The 15,959-nt window shown below is 43.4% G+C and overlaps 2 protein-coding genes across 2 annotated transcripts in view; both read left to right on the top strand.

Annotated features, from left to right (window-relative positions):
* The first annotated feature begins 478 nt into the window (after positions 1-478).
* exoc8 (exocyst complex component 8) lies at positions 479-4,482 on the top strand. The gene is made up of 4 exons (XM_079290719.1): positions 479-1,713; positions 2,299-2,552; positions 2,740-2,988; positions 3,375-4,482. Exons 1-4 carry the CDS (start codon positions 570-572, stop codon positions 3,780-3,782), a joined length of 2,055 nt encoding a protein of 684 aa, XP_079146845.1. The 5' UTR covers positions 479-569; the 3' UTR covers positions 3,783-4,482.
* Positions 4,483-9,574: 5,092 nt separating this feature from the next.
* Positions 9,575-15,959, top strand: part of trim67 (tripartite motif containing 67) — a gene marked incomplete at its 3' end in the record, with an annotated part of 32,714 nt that continues 26,329 nt past the window's right edge. The window contains exon 1 of the mRNA XM_079290319.1: positions 9,575-10,417. Coding sequence (XP_079146445.1) covers positions 9,590-10,417 — 828 coding nt within the window. The 5' untranslated portion in view covers positions 9,575-9,589. The remainder of the gene's footprint in view (positions 10,418-15,959) is intronic.

Consider the following 15,959-nt stretch of genomic DNA (forward strand, 5'->3'; position numbering starts at 1 on the left):
TTTAGTTTAAATATTATAGGACACCTATTTGAACTTCGTATGTTGTTAGTTGTTCTGTAGAATACACGAATCATGCTTTAAAATCTAAATCGATGTAATATGTGCTCTTGTTATGAAACTTATTTCCAGCTCTAGATTTGAGTGACTCACGCAAACTTGACAAAACCTTTGCTCGTTTCAAATCCCAGCAAAGGATTGTGGGAATTGTATCTTCTTTATTTCAAGTAGTTGGCCAATCTAAAATACACTCTAGTTTTTCAATTGCAGTTTGGTGGTTAAATCAGGGGCAATTAGCAACAAGTCTTGAATTTAGTTTATGTTTAAAGTGCTGCAATTCTGTAACGATTTTGACTTCTATGAACGACCGACATTTCATTAAAAAATGTTTGTTTTGGTGCGATTTGTTAGCCATTTCTTTTTCTGAATCCCGTGACGTTACAGGGAGGTAACCGGTTACAACTTCCTGTTTGGGTTGAAAGCGGATGTGAACAGATGAACGCTTCCCCTGTCTACTTGTATTCCTAGTTTGTCAACATTTTGTCTAAATAAGTAAACACACACGATAGAAGATGTCGGAAACGGGGAACCGACTACGGAAGCTGCTCGAATCGCCTAATTTCGACCCGCAGAATTACGTCAAGCTGCTGTCACAGCAGTCCGATGGCGACAGAGATCTGCAGGAGCATCGTCAGAAAATCCAAAACTTGGCCGACGAAACGGCTCAAAACCTGAAGAAAAATGTCTACAAGAACTACAGACAGTTCATCGAGACGGCCAAAGAGATCTCGTACCTGGAGAGCGAGATGTACCAGCTGAGTCACATCCTGACGGAGCAGAAGAGCATCATGGAGAGCATCACCCAGGCCTTGTTGTCCGCAGACAAGGACGAGACCTCCAAAGAGATGCAGGCTGCTTTCCCCAAAGACACGGAGGAGCTGAAGCAGAGGACGCTGACCTCACTGCTGGAGAAAGTGGAGGGGGGCAAAAACATCATGGACACCCCAGGGAGGCACCTGGTCTACAACGGGGACCTTGTGGAGTTTGATGTCGACAACATGTCCCCCATCCAGAAGGTGCACGCTTTCCTCATGAACGACTGTCTGTTGATCGCCACCTGGCTGCCGAACCGCAGAGGAACGGTGAAGTACAAGTACAACGCCCTGTACGACCTGGAGAGCTTCGCCGTGGTCAACGTGAAGGACAACCCTCCCATGAAGGACATGTTCAAGATCCTCATGTTCCCAGAGAGCCGCATCTTCCAGGCGGAGAACAGCAAAATCAAGAAGGAGTGGCTGGAGATCCTGGAGGAAACCAAGAAGAATAAAGTCACCAAGGACCGGCACAAGACGGAGGAGGAGGCCCCTACGTCTCCCGTAAGGGTGTCCACCAATCCCTTCGATCAGGAGGACGACGAGCCAGCAGCTGCCGGGGAAAGTGTGAACCTCAGCCCCGAGTGGATCCAGGAGCTGCCGGAAGATCTGGACGTGTGCATCGCCCAGAGAGACTTCGAGGGTGCCGTGGACCTGCTGGACAAGCTCAACGAGTACCTCAAAGACCAGCCGGTCACCCAGAGGGTCAAGGAGCTGAGGCTGAAGGTGGACGAGCGTGTGCGGCAGCTGACGGAGGTTCTGGTGTTCGAGTTGTCTCCCGATCGGTCACTTCGTGGTGGACCCAAAGCCACGCGGCGGGCCGTGTCCCAGCTGATCCGACTAGGTCCAACTTTGTCTTTTGTCTTCATCAATAGGCAACTTGCACATCATATACAAAATATGTAGTTTACTGTCGCATCTTCAAACCAATCATCACTTAGGTTCTGATGATTCTTGATATTTGATATCATGCTTTGGTGCCGACAATATTCCCAGTACAATAGAGGAGAGACATTTTTATGATCCCTGTGCAGAAAGTGTAGAACATAAATTAGATTATTTAGACAAGATTTATCAAACTCAAAACATGCTATTAAAGCAAAAACTCAAAATTGCATCTTGGGAAAATTCTGACAGAGGTAGAAAACTACAAATGAATATTAATAAAACTGCAGAGATATACATCAGACAGGGACATGAGTGTATAAATACTGAGCCACTGGTAGTTGGTTCAAATTGTCCCAGCAGAACCCTGAACCATTTTCTAAGTGTTTAAAATAAATCACAAAATTTCACATCTTTATTTGTTGAACTTTTCAGATGTATTTTCTAATAAATGTATCTCCCGAACATATGTTCCTAATGTTTATATCAGCCTTCTCCACACTGCTAGTTCTTCCCATCTGAATTGTTTTGGACTGTGTTGCAGGCCAGTCCACCAAGGCCTGCGAGTTGTTCCTGAAGAACCGCGCTGCCGCAGTCCAGACGGCCATACGGCAGCTCCGCATCGAAGGAGCCACGCTGCTCTACATCCACAAACTCTGCAACATCTTCTTCACCAGCTTGCTGGAGACGGCCAAGGAGTTTGAGATGGACTTTGCGGGGAACACGGGCTGCTACTCCGCCTTCGTGGTCTGGTCCAAATCAGCCATGAGGATGTTTGTGGACGCCTTCAGCAAGCAGGTAGGTAGAGGAGGAGACGGAAAGATGCTTTGGTACCGATAAATGTGATCTACAATAAAATCACGACAAAAGTATTGCTGTCGTCCTAAAATCATATAAAAGCACAACTGATCTGCAAGTCTATTTATTCTTATGAAATTGCAGAAAAATATCCTTTTATAAAGGGATTCATGTTTGTCTTCATCAGGTGTTTGACAGTAAGGAGAGCCTGTCGACAGCGGCCGAGTGTGTTAAAGTGGCCAAGGAGCATTGTCAGCAGCTGACTGACATCGGCCTGGACCTGACCTTCACCCTGCAGTCCCTGCTGGTCAAAGACATCAAGGCGTCCCTGCAGAGCTACAACGACATCATCATCGAAGCCACCAAGCACCGCAACTCCGAGGAGATGTGGAGGAGGATGAATCTCATGACCCCCGAGGCTCTGGCTAAACTCAAGGTGGGTTTTATGTCGCTCTCTCTGTTGGGTCTGCTGGCTGTCAGTGGTGATGTGGATGATGGAGCTCGGGGCCGAAACAGTCGCGTAATTGTTGAGTTGATGGGCAGAGAATTCTGTCATTTTTTATGACTGTAAACTAAATATTTTTGTGTTTTTGACGGTCGGATGGACAAAACACGACATTTAAAGTTGGACTTTGGGAAATGTTTATGGTTATTTTTCAATATTATCAGTATTTGTATGAACCAAACACTGATCGATACATGAAAAATGTATGTAAAATGAAAATAATCTTTGTTTTGGTACAATTTCCTTGGTGTTAATGACGTCCATGACTGAAGTATTTGTTAAATCACTGTTAACAACATCAATCTTTTCCTCCGCAGGACGAGATGCGCAGCTGTGGCGTTGGCAGCTTCGAGCAGTACACCGGCGATGACTGCTGGGTGAACCTGAGCTACACCATCGTGGCCTTCACGAAGCAGATGATGAGCTTCTTGGAGGAAGGCCTGAAGCTCTACTTCCCCGAGCTGCACATGGTGCTGCTGGAGGGCCTGAGGGAGATCATCCTGGTGGCCGTGCAGCACGTGGACTACAGCCTGCGCTGTGAGCAGGACCCGGAGAAGAAGGTCTTCATCATGCAGAACGCCAGCTTCCTCCACGACACCGTGCTGCCGGTGGTGGAGCGGAGGTTTGAGGAGGGCGTGGGCAAGCCCGCCAAACAGCTGCAGGACCTGAGGAAGAGCACCAGGCCCGTTCGGATCAATCCAGAGAGCACCACATCTATGGTGTGAGATCCAGGACGGTGGCCGAAAAGACACTCAAACGCTCTTTTGAACTGACTGTTGTGGCAATTATTTAAGGAACGACTAGATGCTACAAGTCAGTTGCTTTGAGATCGCAGGACAAGAAATGGCAGAATGCAGAATACGATACCTCAAGAGAGGTACGTGTACGAAGATATTTGTACCAACGCTCACAAAACTGCCTGTTGCTGTTGGCGAATGTTGATGAAAAAATGTTCCATTTGTCAGTGGAAAATCCCTCATCTACAGATTTGGCACTTCGAAGTGTGTTTTCATGTCGGAGTGTGTGCTGGTAGCCAAGTGCACACATTTGTATAATCGTGCAATGAATACGTGGCTCATCAGGACACATTTCAGACAAGCAGCTGATGAATATGTTCATTTTCTGCAGTTTGAGTTTTGTGCATGTGATACCCAGTTCTGTCTGTTGACAAAAATATCATCTGAATGCATCATGTATGTACTCACCATCAACAAGAATGCTGTTTGAACGTTTTTAAGTAATATATATAATGCTTGATTCAAACTCACTCAGCTATGATTTTGACTATACAGTTTTTTTGACTGTTTTGACTACACTGCTATACTGGACTGTTATTAGACACTAAATAGTATTCTAGCTTAGGACTGATTTAAAAGGGGTGACTGAAAGGAGGATGCACTGGTAAATGTTGACGGTTTGAAGAAAAGCACATGAAATTAAATAAAGATCTTCATGCACAATCTATGTTTTCACGTGTTTCCAGATTTTTGCTGAGGAGAATTGTGCCTCAATGTCTGTGTTCCTGCCTCGCAAAAGTGTTCACCCCCCCCCCCCCCTTGGTGTTTTTCCTATTTTGTTGCATTATTATTGATTTTTTTGAAATTTGGATTTAATGTAATGTACAAATAGTCAAAATAGTTTTTCAAAAATTCAATAGATATAAAACAAATAAAATCTGGTGCTACCAATTACCTCTAGAGGTCACATTATTAGTCGAATAAAGTGTCACATGATCTGATAGAGCATGCATTAAATCCACAACTATGAATTGGAAGGAATATGACACCACAACAAAGAAAGGCCAGGAGTTGACCAATGGTCACATTAATCAAAACGTTTTCTGTCACGTTTTGCTTCATAGAGCTGTGAACACTATTGGGGAGACTAACTAGAGGAGCCAAGTACAACTTTTTAACATATCATATCCATGAACTGCATGTTTCCTCCCCCACATCTCTCATCGTTTCTGTCGTGCTGTTGCTTCTGTGAAAAGGTAAACCTTGCCCAAATAGAAGCAAGGCTCTCCTGCTGGAGAGCAAGCTGTGAGTTTGTCTGATGCGCTTGCTTGAAAAACATCCACACTTTTCCCTTTCTTCCATGACAAAAGTCGATTCGGCACTTTTACATGTTCGTCTCTCCGAATCTATCTGCACCAAAAAATTCATTTTTTAAAATGTCTCGATCCTAAATGAATCACATTGATCGACCTTTATTCACAGCAGACCTTCTGACTTGTCATAGCAGGCAAAGCACAGGTGGAATTAATAACTAACGACGGTGATGATACAGTGTGTCCCTGCTGTGTCAAAATGTCATGCCCCCTTGTGGCAGCTCAGAATCAGGTCATTTTGAATATGATAACTGATTTAAGTTATGAAGATGTTCAGGAAATCTTTCATCATCCTTTTTTCTTTACTGACAATAACTAATAATCTAAAGTAGGTTATGTTTTGTAAAAACTGTTTACAGTTCTAGTGTTGAACTATTTCCTTGGAAACATCCTAAAATCCATAACTTTGGTTATTTCCCTGTTGTAAAGTGTGACCAAAAATCTGTGCATTCAACGTCCTGTTTTGCTAGAAAATTCCAAACGTAATCATTTGACATATCTGCCTTGCAGTTGTTCCTGCAGATAAACCAATTTGGCTTGTGTAGTTGCAACATGGAAATAAAATTGCTGCTCTCTCTGTTTAAAATATTTCCCAGGAGCGCCAGGCTGCCACGCTGGCAGACTCTGATATTTTTAGACTCCGTTCATGATTCAACACATGATTGTTCTCTCTGCTTCACAGCTCATCTCGTTATAATCACCGATGTGATCGGGAGCTCGAGGAAAGCCTCGCATCGGGTGAAGTTATCCGTTTATCCTCAGAGAAGAAGCATCAGGCATGGTGGGATTATTGGAGAGGAATTGATTCAGTCAACACACAACAGGAATACACAGGGAATGTTTCAGATGGTAGTTTGGTTCTTCACCAGCAAAGGCTGCTGTGACGGTGCTGTCTTTGGATTCTTCATCTCAGCATCTTCATCCAGTTCCTCCTTCACAAAAACATGTCTCATTGTTCAGATGTTTGCTTCCAGCCTTGGGAGATGTTTGATACAAGCTGTCGGGGGTATATTCCTCTCGTCAAACAGTGATATATTTATTGTTTATGAAAAAAGATAATGACACATTTGCGCTCCAATAAATGCTAACCCTAACCCTAACCCTAACCCTAACCCTTTTAATTCCCATGGCAACCGCCTCCTCAAACTCAATGCCTTCAGGCACCATGGCAGCCTGCAGCTGTTTTGCTGATAATGATGAGCCAAACTCCTGACAAAGCTTCTGGAAGATGCCGGAGGTTTCCAACAGTCGGTGGGAGGGTGAAACTTGTGTCTCCCAAAGTCGTCTTCAGGTTCTTCAAAATGACATCGAAGTCCAAGTCCAGCACTGCTGTCTTGGTGGAGTAAGGGATGTGGTCCAGCAGCTTTAAGGAGCACAGCGAGAAAGAGCTTCTCTCCCTGTGAGAACTCATCTTATGCTGGCTGAAGACACAAATAGCATGGTTTGAAATCTGTCCCTCTGGTAGAGAGACTTTGGTTGCCTCTGTGCTGAAATTCTCTACTGTGTGTGCTACTTTGTTGAACAACATCTTTGTCATACAAGTCATGACGAATTTTTTGGACTGTGTGCAAACATGTACACAATTTTACCTTGGTTGAGCTTCGCGCTAACTTTACTCATTACATGAATAAGACAAAATATAATCAACAAATGAATTATAAGTGGTAAAATAACCTAAACTAACTCTTCCTTGACTGCAATTTTAAGGGGATAGTGCTGTTCGACATTTGGATTTTCTTCAGGATTGTCTTACAATGACTTCTGCATTACTGTCAAAGTGACAATTTAACTCAAGCTTCTCCAGCTTTCACACCAGCTCCTGTGATTTGAAGCCTGTCTTGTAATATTTACATGAGTAAATGTCCTCAAAATGACTGAAACAAGAAGAAACAGTTCTAACTCGTAAAAGTGTCTGAGATTGTGGTTAAAGGTTAAGTGAAGAAAGTAATTGCATGAGTGTGTGTATATCCTTTTAAAAGTGTGTGTTCATTTCACCCCGGAACAGATCTGAATCCTAATGGAACGCTAACAGGGATGCAAGAGCTGTCCCAGTGGGTATTAATGCAGCAGCCTGAGCCTGAGGGACTTCTGTCACGGCTGCTGTCTGGTCAATTAAACATTTAGCTAACACAGAAAGCTAATGTCACACAACACAGAAGGTTACAGGATCGAACAGACATACAATCTACAGTTTGAACATCTGTCTTCTCTGGTATCTCAACATTCATTCGTTAATATTCACAGTTTTGTGTTTGTTTGTTTATCTTTAGTTGGTATGTGGTAGTTTCAGATAAAGAACTCGACTAACGTGAATCTAAATCTTATTTTGGCTTAATAGTTAACAGGCTGTAGGAGTTGTAAACAGACCTACAGTGGGGAAGAAGTACTGCACATAAGTTACCTCATTTGAATCTGATACTACTTCGTAGTGGTATACTTTTACGCCATAAAAGTGACTATATGACGATAGTAATAGTTACTTTGCACATTTTATTTTTGAATTAAAAACATATGGTCAGTTTATTAAGTGTGATGCATTGTTCTAGATTAAACCGTCCAAGTGTTTTGTATTTTTACACCGTGGCATTAGTACTTGTAACTAAGTGAAGGAGTACTTGTTTTTATGAACTACAACAATTACCAATGTTATTGTACTTCAAATCCTGTATTTTTTAAGGAAGAAACAAAGAATGTGTGTAAAATGTTGAGCATAAACATAAACACGAAATCACAAAGTCCACAAGATATATGATGATTTTCTTTAATGGTCACTGTTCATGCTTCTTTGATTTTTTTCAAATCTCCATAACCTTTATTGACACCACAAAGTGGTTTACATGGTTGAACCAGGATTTAAAGAAATCAGACTGCATTGAGATAAATACATTCAGACAATTACAATCGTACAAAATAATATCCTCTACTATACAATAATGATGATTTTATTATAATAAAAGACAAAATACGTAAATATAGCCATGACCAATGTTCCCTCTAATTTTTCATGTGTCTGGGCATACACACAAGCTCCCTGAGCACACTGAGGACCACTGTGAGCAACATCAGATGTGCACGCTGTGGCCACACACCAGTATCACACCTGTTCAAAACCTTGGATCATAGCAAGTTACATGGCTTATTAAAAGAATCAAATTACAGCAGCAATTTTCACTAGTTTACTTTTAATATAAGTGATTTGACAAACTTTAAAGGAAAAAGACAAAAATCTTGTTGTTCATGAGAGGTGTAGTATGTTTTATGTGACAGTCCTGCTTGGCCATGGGAAGAGTCTTGCTTTGGCCTGTGTGAGGTCCTGTTCTGGAAGAAATGATACATATACACCTTTCAGACATAACATTTTGTTCACATTAAAACATTCACATTTTGCACAATGACGTGTGCTGTAGCCTGTGATACAGTGTAAATTCCTGTAACTCTGTCTGTAAAATATGTAATTACTCAGTTTTTTATTATCATTTCTACTACCCATAAATTATCTAGTAGTAACATAATTTAATGATTAATATCCATAAGTAAAAAATCGTAATAAATGTCACTAGAATATGCACAAATCTGACTTAAATTGTACCTTATTTTTCACGTCTGTCCTTCTCACTTCTCCAATGGTTGTACACTTTGTCCAGGTTGATGGCTTCGTCTGCTTCTTGCTTTGACTTTATGTGCATCAGCTGGTCCAAATGTGCCACTTCAAGACGATTTCTGGATGCTGTTTTGATACGATTCATTAAACTGAATCCTCTTTCACAATCTGCACTGGAAGCTTAAAAGAACCACATTTCTTTTTTCCAATGGCTTGGTGAGTGGATGTGTCGCTGCCCGTTCGTTTCGCCATGATAAGGGGTTAGCATTTGCGTCTCGTAACTCCGCCGCACTGTTGATAGCTAGCTAACCTGCACGGCGCGAATGGGCAGGGCAATAGTGTCAATGCTATGATTGGCTGCGTAGCGTAAGTGAACCGAATCGTATCATTGGCTGGACACCTGTCACTCACTGAGTTACGTTGCAAAATAGTACAGAAAACAAAATTATTATTATTATTATTATTATTATTATTGGTTTAATTGATTAGATAAGATTAGGACTAATATTAGATATTAATTAATACGTTTATGTTGAATTTTATTTTATGCGCTGCATAGATTTTCTTGTGCGCTGAGAATGTGCGAGCAGTGCGCGATTGCTCAAGCGCGCAGCTTAGAGGGAACATTGGCCATGACAATCAGGAGATCTGTGGTGATTCAGAACCTTTAAATGAACTCGATCAATCAACTCAAACCACAATCCCCGCCCCCTTTGCGCATGCGCAGAGACGCGTAGGGAGCTGTCCGTGTCAGTCGGTGCTGGAGTGTTTTCATTGAAGCTGCTTCTCCCTCCCCCGGTCCACCGAAACAAACGGGAGCGATGGAGGAAGAGTTAAAATGCCCCGTTTGCGGTTCTCTCTTCAAGGACCCCATCCTCCTGCCGTGCTCCCACAATGTCTGCCTGGCCTGTGCTCGGAACATCACCGTCCAGACCCCGGAGGGGGAGACTCCGGTGCAGAGCCGAGCCTCGGGCAGCTCTGACTACGACTACCTGGACATGGACAAGATGAGCCTGTACAGCGAGACGGACAGCGGATACGGCTCCTACACGCCGTGCCAGCTCAAGTCTCCAAACGGGGTGCGGGTGTTTCCGCCGGCCAACCACCACCGACACTGCTCCCTCACCTGTCCGCTGTGCCACCGGAGCGTCTCCCTGGATGAACGGGGGCTCCGGGGTTTCCCTCGGAACCGGCTGCTCGAGGCCATCGTCACGCGGTACCAGCAGAACCGCCGCTCCTCCGCCTCCTCTTCCTCCTCTTCTTCTTCTTCGTCTTCTACAGCGGTGAAGTGCCAGCTGTGCGACCGCAACCCGGTGGACGCAACGGTTATGTGCGAGCAGTGCGACGTCTACTACTGTCACGCCTGCCAGCAGCGATGCCACCCGTCCCGCGGTCCGCTCACCAAGCACCGCTTGGTGCCGCCGCCGAACCGAGCGGCGGGAGGAGGTGCGGCAAGCGGAGGAGGAAGCGGCGGTCCGCTGCCGCCCGCTACCGCGCGGAAACCGGCGACCTGCGTGGACCACGAAGCGGAAAACTTCAGCATGTACTGCTACAGCTGCAAGGTTCCGGTGTGTATGAAGTGTTTGGAGGAGGGGAAACACGCCAAACACGACGTCAAAACGCTGCCCATGATGTGGAAACAACACAAGGTACACACACGCACGCACGCACACGCACACACACACACACACACACTCTCTCCCTCTCTCTCTCTGTCTCATAAGCCAACAGGCCTAAATGTGAATTGGCTGAAGTCCATTCCCAAAGCTGTATGGCTTACACACACTATTGCACACAGTCTCTCTCTCTCTCGCTCTCTCTCTCGCTCTCTCTCTCTCTTCTCTCTCTCTCTCTCTCTCTCTCTCTCTCTCTCTCGCTCTCTCTCTCTCTCTCTCTCTCTCTCTCGCTCTCTCTCTCGCTCTCTCTCTCGCTCTCTTTCTCTCTCTCTCTCTCGCTCTCTCGCTCTCTCTCTCTCGCTCTCTCTCGCTCACTCTCTCTCGCTCGCTCTCTCTCTCTCTCTCTCTCGCTCTCTCTCTCGCTCTCTTTCTCTCTCTCTCTCTCTTTCTCTCTCGCTCGCTCTCTCTCTCGCTCTCTCGCTCTTTCTCTCTCTCTCTCTCTCTCTCTCGCTCACTCTCTCTCTCTCGCTCTCACTCTCTCTCTCTCTTTCTCTCTCTCTCGCTCTCTCTCGCTCTCTTGCTCTCTCTCGCTCTCTTGCTCTCTCTCTCTCTCTCTCGCTCTCTCTCTCGCTCTCTCTCTCGCTCTCTCTCTCTCTCTCGCTCTCTCGCTCTCTCGCTCTCTCGCTCTCTCTCGCTCGCTCTCTCTCTCTCTCGCTCTCTCTCTTGCTCTCTCTCTCTCTCTTTCTCTCTCTCTCGCTCTCACTCTCTCTCTCTCTCTCTCTCTCACACACACACTTCGGCTACACACACACTGCCAGGGACATTTGTATGCAGAAATACACCCACCCGAATTTATTACCTGATGTGCCTCAAGTTGAACAGCTTGTCTCAATCATAAGTCTTCATTTACAGCTACGGACATACATGCCTTCAAACCAATTGCATCCTCATCTTATATGCATTCATATTTGTGTTGGCTGTTTCAAATTGGTAGTTTGAAACAGCCCCCCACACACACAGACACATTGCAGTGCTGTGCTGTGTTTACTGTATATGGAGCAAATTGTAAATCAGAGAGCCCTGACTTCACAAAGGGAAATAATTACTGGAGGCGTAAAACCCCCGTGTGTGTGTATTATATGAGTCATTCCTTGATTATGTCAGCGTTGTGTTGCTATTTCATGTACTGGCTCACATGTACTGCATGTGTGTGTGTGTGTGTGTGTGTGTGTGTGTGTGTGTGTGTGTGTGTGTGGAATGTCAGTAGTGACTGCAGTGTGGGAAGCAGAGTTTGATGCATTTCCTCAGGCAAAATCAAGACAGGGATAAAAAAAGAAAGTAGAAAAAATAGGTTTTTATTCAAGTTTGAACAAATATGGTTTTAAAATACTTTGTTTCAAGGGCGTTTTTACTTCACCACATTTATTTAATCACTATGGTCACTTGATATGATCAGTTCAATATGCCAACAGTATATAAAGTTTTACATTGCTCTCATTGATGGGAAATAATATTCCAAATATACGAATCCAATAAATCACACATTTATTAACACACCATTTTTCATAGTGAGTAATTTTTACTGTTGATGCTTTAAATTGATTTACTCATAATACATAATCATTTTACTCAAGTAGAATGAAGGACTTTTACTTGTAATGGAGTATTTGATCATTGTGGTACTTAAAAGATCTTAGTGCTTCTTCACCCACTGCCTAGTTAACAAAAGTGTGGCCCTGAATCATATATGTTCTATATTTAGCTTTTATAGAAGCCAAAACTCGTTACAGTTGAGCCTTCTCCCTCAAGCTGTTGATGTGGGCAGATTAAAACATATTCAGGGGGTAAACAGATTGAGCTGTGTGTGCGTCCCATTTTCTTTTATATTGTGCATACTATGATGATTTGAAAGCGTCAATTTTCCATGAAACGGCTCGACAAAACCCTGAAATATCACGCTGTACAGATCAAAAATGTTGCTGGTTGTTTAACTCTAGTGTCTTAAAGTCTGCTCACTCTGCCTCAAACATCTGATTTCTCCAACGTTATACATTATATATGTTTTGTTAAAGGTTTATGGAAATCTGATGGTGAACAGAATTCAAATTTGAGTTGAATGAGTGTTGTTTAAAAAGCAGCCCTCTGGATCTGGCCTTCATTCATTTCAATAAACATTGTTCATTCACTGCATTCTACTGGAACACAGTTAGATGAAAACCCTGTGTTTTACAAGCTCATCCTTTCTCCACTCTCCCCCCTCTGCCTGCCAAAAATCAACCGCCTGTGTCATTAAAGGATGATTAAAGTGATTGATGATGTCATTTATTTTTGAATGAGTCTTTCATTAATTTAAAAAGCGGCGTGGATGGGGTCAACTCAGGTCACTCTCAGGTTACAGTGGGATCTGACTTTGCTGTTGAAATTTTAAACTTAAAAAATTCACAACCCAGAGTTGATTGTGTAAGGGGAGGTATGTGTAGCATTGTAACAATAACCATATTCCTTATGAATAATTATTATAATAATTATACTGGGAAAAAAAGGCCCCATGGGCAGGAATCAAAAAGGGCTTAAAGGACAATCAATACGACTATTACCAGCATTTAACAAGCTGCAGGACTCTGTACAGGCCCAGGCTACTTCCTGTGTTTAATACAGCCTTTCATAGGGCCATCGACATCATCACACCCAGACTTCACAAGTGTAAATGAAAAGACATTTCTGTCTGTCTCCTGCTAAGTGGGTCATCGGGACTAATCTCTGTCTGTGTGATTGGAAGCCTCCAGTCATTTATCCGTCACACGTTTCAGCCTCTTTTGCCTTCTTCTCTGGCTTTCACTCATTCACGTCTATATGTCTGCCTCCCTTTACTTCCCCATCCCTGTTTCTTTCTTATTTACTCTCTCTCCTCCCCCCCCCTCATTACCCACTGCTCACATACCTTTAGCATGCACTGGGCTGTAGCTGTGTAAATATATTCTGCTGTGATTGCAGTCTGCCTTTTGAATAAGAGATGGCCGCCACTTAAGTTAATATGGTGTCCTTCGCGTTGAGGGAAATCGATGGCTGGCTGTCTTCGTACCTCTCGGTCTGCACAGGCTCCGAGCAGCATGAGCTGAAATGGCTGTTGATTTTTTGAAGTGTCACTCAGAGCTGTTTTTCTTTTACTTTGGTGGGCAGCACGCCCTTCCTTTTTTTGATCATTCTGTTGAAGTGGGGGTATTGCTGCATCAACGTTAGCATCCTTTTCCTTCGTTATCGCCTCCTCATTCTTCTATTGTTTGAAATCACAATGCATCTTCTTCTTCAAAATCCTCTTTCTGAGGACTGAGCTAGCATTTTGCCCACTGGCAACTTAGGCCAACTATTGTCAATATGAAAACAAGGGACATTTCAAACACTTTTGTATTACACTGCACGAAAACCCAACAAACACTTTCCCAAAAGGCTCCAATAGGCTTCTAAACTATTTTCTTTTTCTTATGCTATGAAATTGAAAATACAAAATATAACTTTGTGTATTAGGAGTGTTTCAGTTTGTTCTACCTTCGCTAAGTTTGACTTGCAAGCTCATCAGTTTGTTGCGCTAACCTCTGCATAATGTTGCGAACAGCGTACGGCTAAATGTGTCCGGACGGAGCGCGCGCTTGTGAACTTTGGTTCCACTTACCGTGCATCAACCTACATACCGTGTATTCTTTGAGCGAATTGTTACATCCCTAATGATAAGGCATGTATAAGCATTTCTGAGTGTGTGTGTTTTATGCTTGACAAGTCCTTTTGGGAAACCACTAATGTACAGAGATATATCAAGGGAAGACAGTTGGATCATCATTGTATTTGTTGCAAATCAAACACTAGTACATCATGGAGCAGCCCAGGGGTGACTATCCCACTACTACACACTCAGAGGGACTCAAATAAGCCTACACACACACCCACACACACACACACAGGAACACACACAGGCACACACTCACAGTTCATTAGCGCACACACTCATTCGCGAGGCATAAGTTTGCGGATGAACTTTCGCTGGGGGAATGCAGAGGAAGAAGCACTGATCCAGTTTCCTCTGATCAGTCAAGCAGAAAACACACTGTCTATTTAAATCACGCACACATACACGCGTGTGTGTTTGCGCGTGTATTTTAGCGTGTGTGTATATGTGTGAACCAGCTCAGTCCAGTAAAGAGCAGCTGGCTCTGGCACTGCTCCGAGTTCAATATTGAAAAGCACAAATGCAGAGTTGCTGGTTCTCCTGCTGCGCGTGTTTCAGTGTGTGCACCGTCATCTTCACATCATTTTAGATCCATGCCTAAACATTCGTGGTGGACAACAGTAATGTCATTTGTGAACTAATGTTTTGTGCCATTATCATGATGAAGAAATTAACTTAAAACGGCAATTAGGGTTTCCTGCAATCTTAATTCTTGTTGGGTCAGAACAGTCCCCGAAACGGCACTCTCTATTGGTAGACTTTTTACTAAATGGTATGTTTAGCCACTCAAAACACTCTATTAAGATTAGGGAAAGATTGTGGTCTTGGTTGAATATTTAAATTGTCAAAAGTGACTTGAAGCACGAGCCACAGCGTGAAAGCAGAACTTATGTTTCCATAATTCCTAAGAGACAGGGTTGCTCCAGTGTGTTCAACTGTTGGATACGTCTGAACCTCGCTTTCTCGTAAAAACCATTCACATCCTCTTGAATTTTACAAACCCATGCGCTCTGTTGCTTCCAAACTTGGCTGGTTAAATAATATAACATTCAACACATCTGCCTCTCCTGCCTTTCCCAAAATAGATCCTCTTTCCTCAGATGTTATAGTCTGTCTTCTCCTTTGGCCTGACGGCGTTTTAGAATGACGGTGCGGTGCCTCAACGATTGGACCATTACTACTGAGCGAGGAATGATCTGTATCCAGCACCCAAGTTGAATTGCTCCCTCGGTATTTTGAGCTGCTCCCTCAGGAGGCCACTTAGAGTCACGTCTCTCCTCAAACTTCCCAGCTGATTTATTTTCATGTTGTTCTTCTGGGATTTGTACTTCTCCAAACCTAAACTGTTGTTCTCGTCTGCTTGAGACGGTGAAACAAAGCTGCTATAATACTATAGCAGCTTCTATAATACATCTATGCATTTACGCATACCATCACAGAATCATGCTGGCAGGCCAGGGCTGTCGAAGCATGTTCTAAATTTTAATGTATATTTGAATAGTAATAAACAGATATCCAAATATGAAAATGAATATTCTCTCATAAAAAAGCAGCACCGCCTCGCGTCTATACTGGCTATACCGTATGACGGTTGTCACACTTTCATTGACTGAAAATGAAATGTAACCTTATGTAAAGCTGAACGATGAATAAATCAACAACAACCGTAACGATGACAGAGAGAGTGACACCGTGTCACCTCTGGGGCTCCTCAGACATGACTGTCAGGAACAGTTCACTGATAAAAACACGACTCACACATTTTGCAAAGGCCGCCAATCGGTTTTTATATGCTTAAGAAACAGGAGGTCTTAAAAATCGACAGAAACAAAAGACCAAAATGTAGCACAGTGC

The sequence above is a fragment of the Melanostigma gelatinosum genome, assembly GCF_949748355.1.
Source record: "Melanostigma gelatinosum genome assembly, chromosome: 19".
NCBI lineage: Eukaryota > Metazoa > Chordata > Actinopteri > Perciformes > Zoarcidae > Melanostigma > Melanostigma gelatinosum.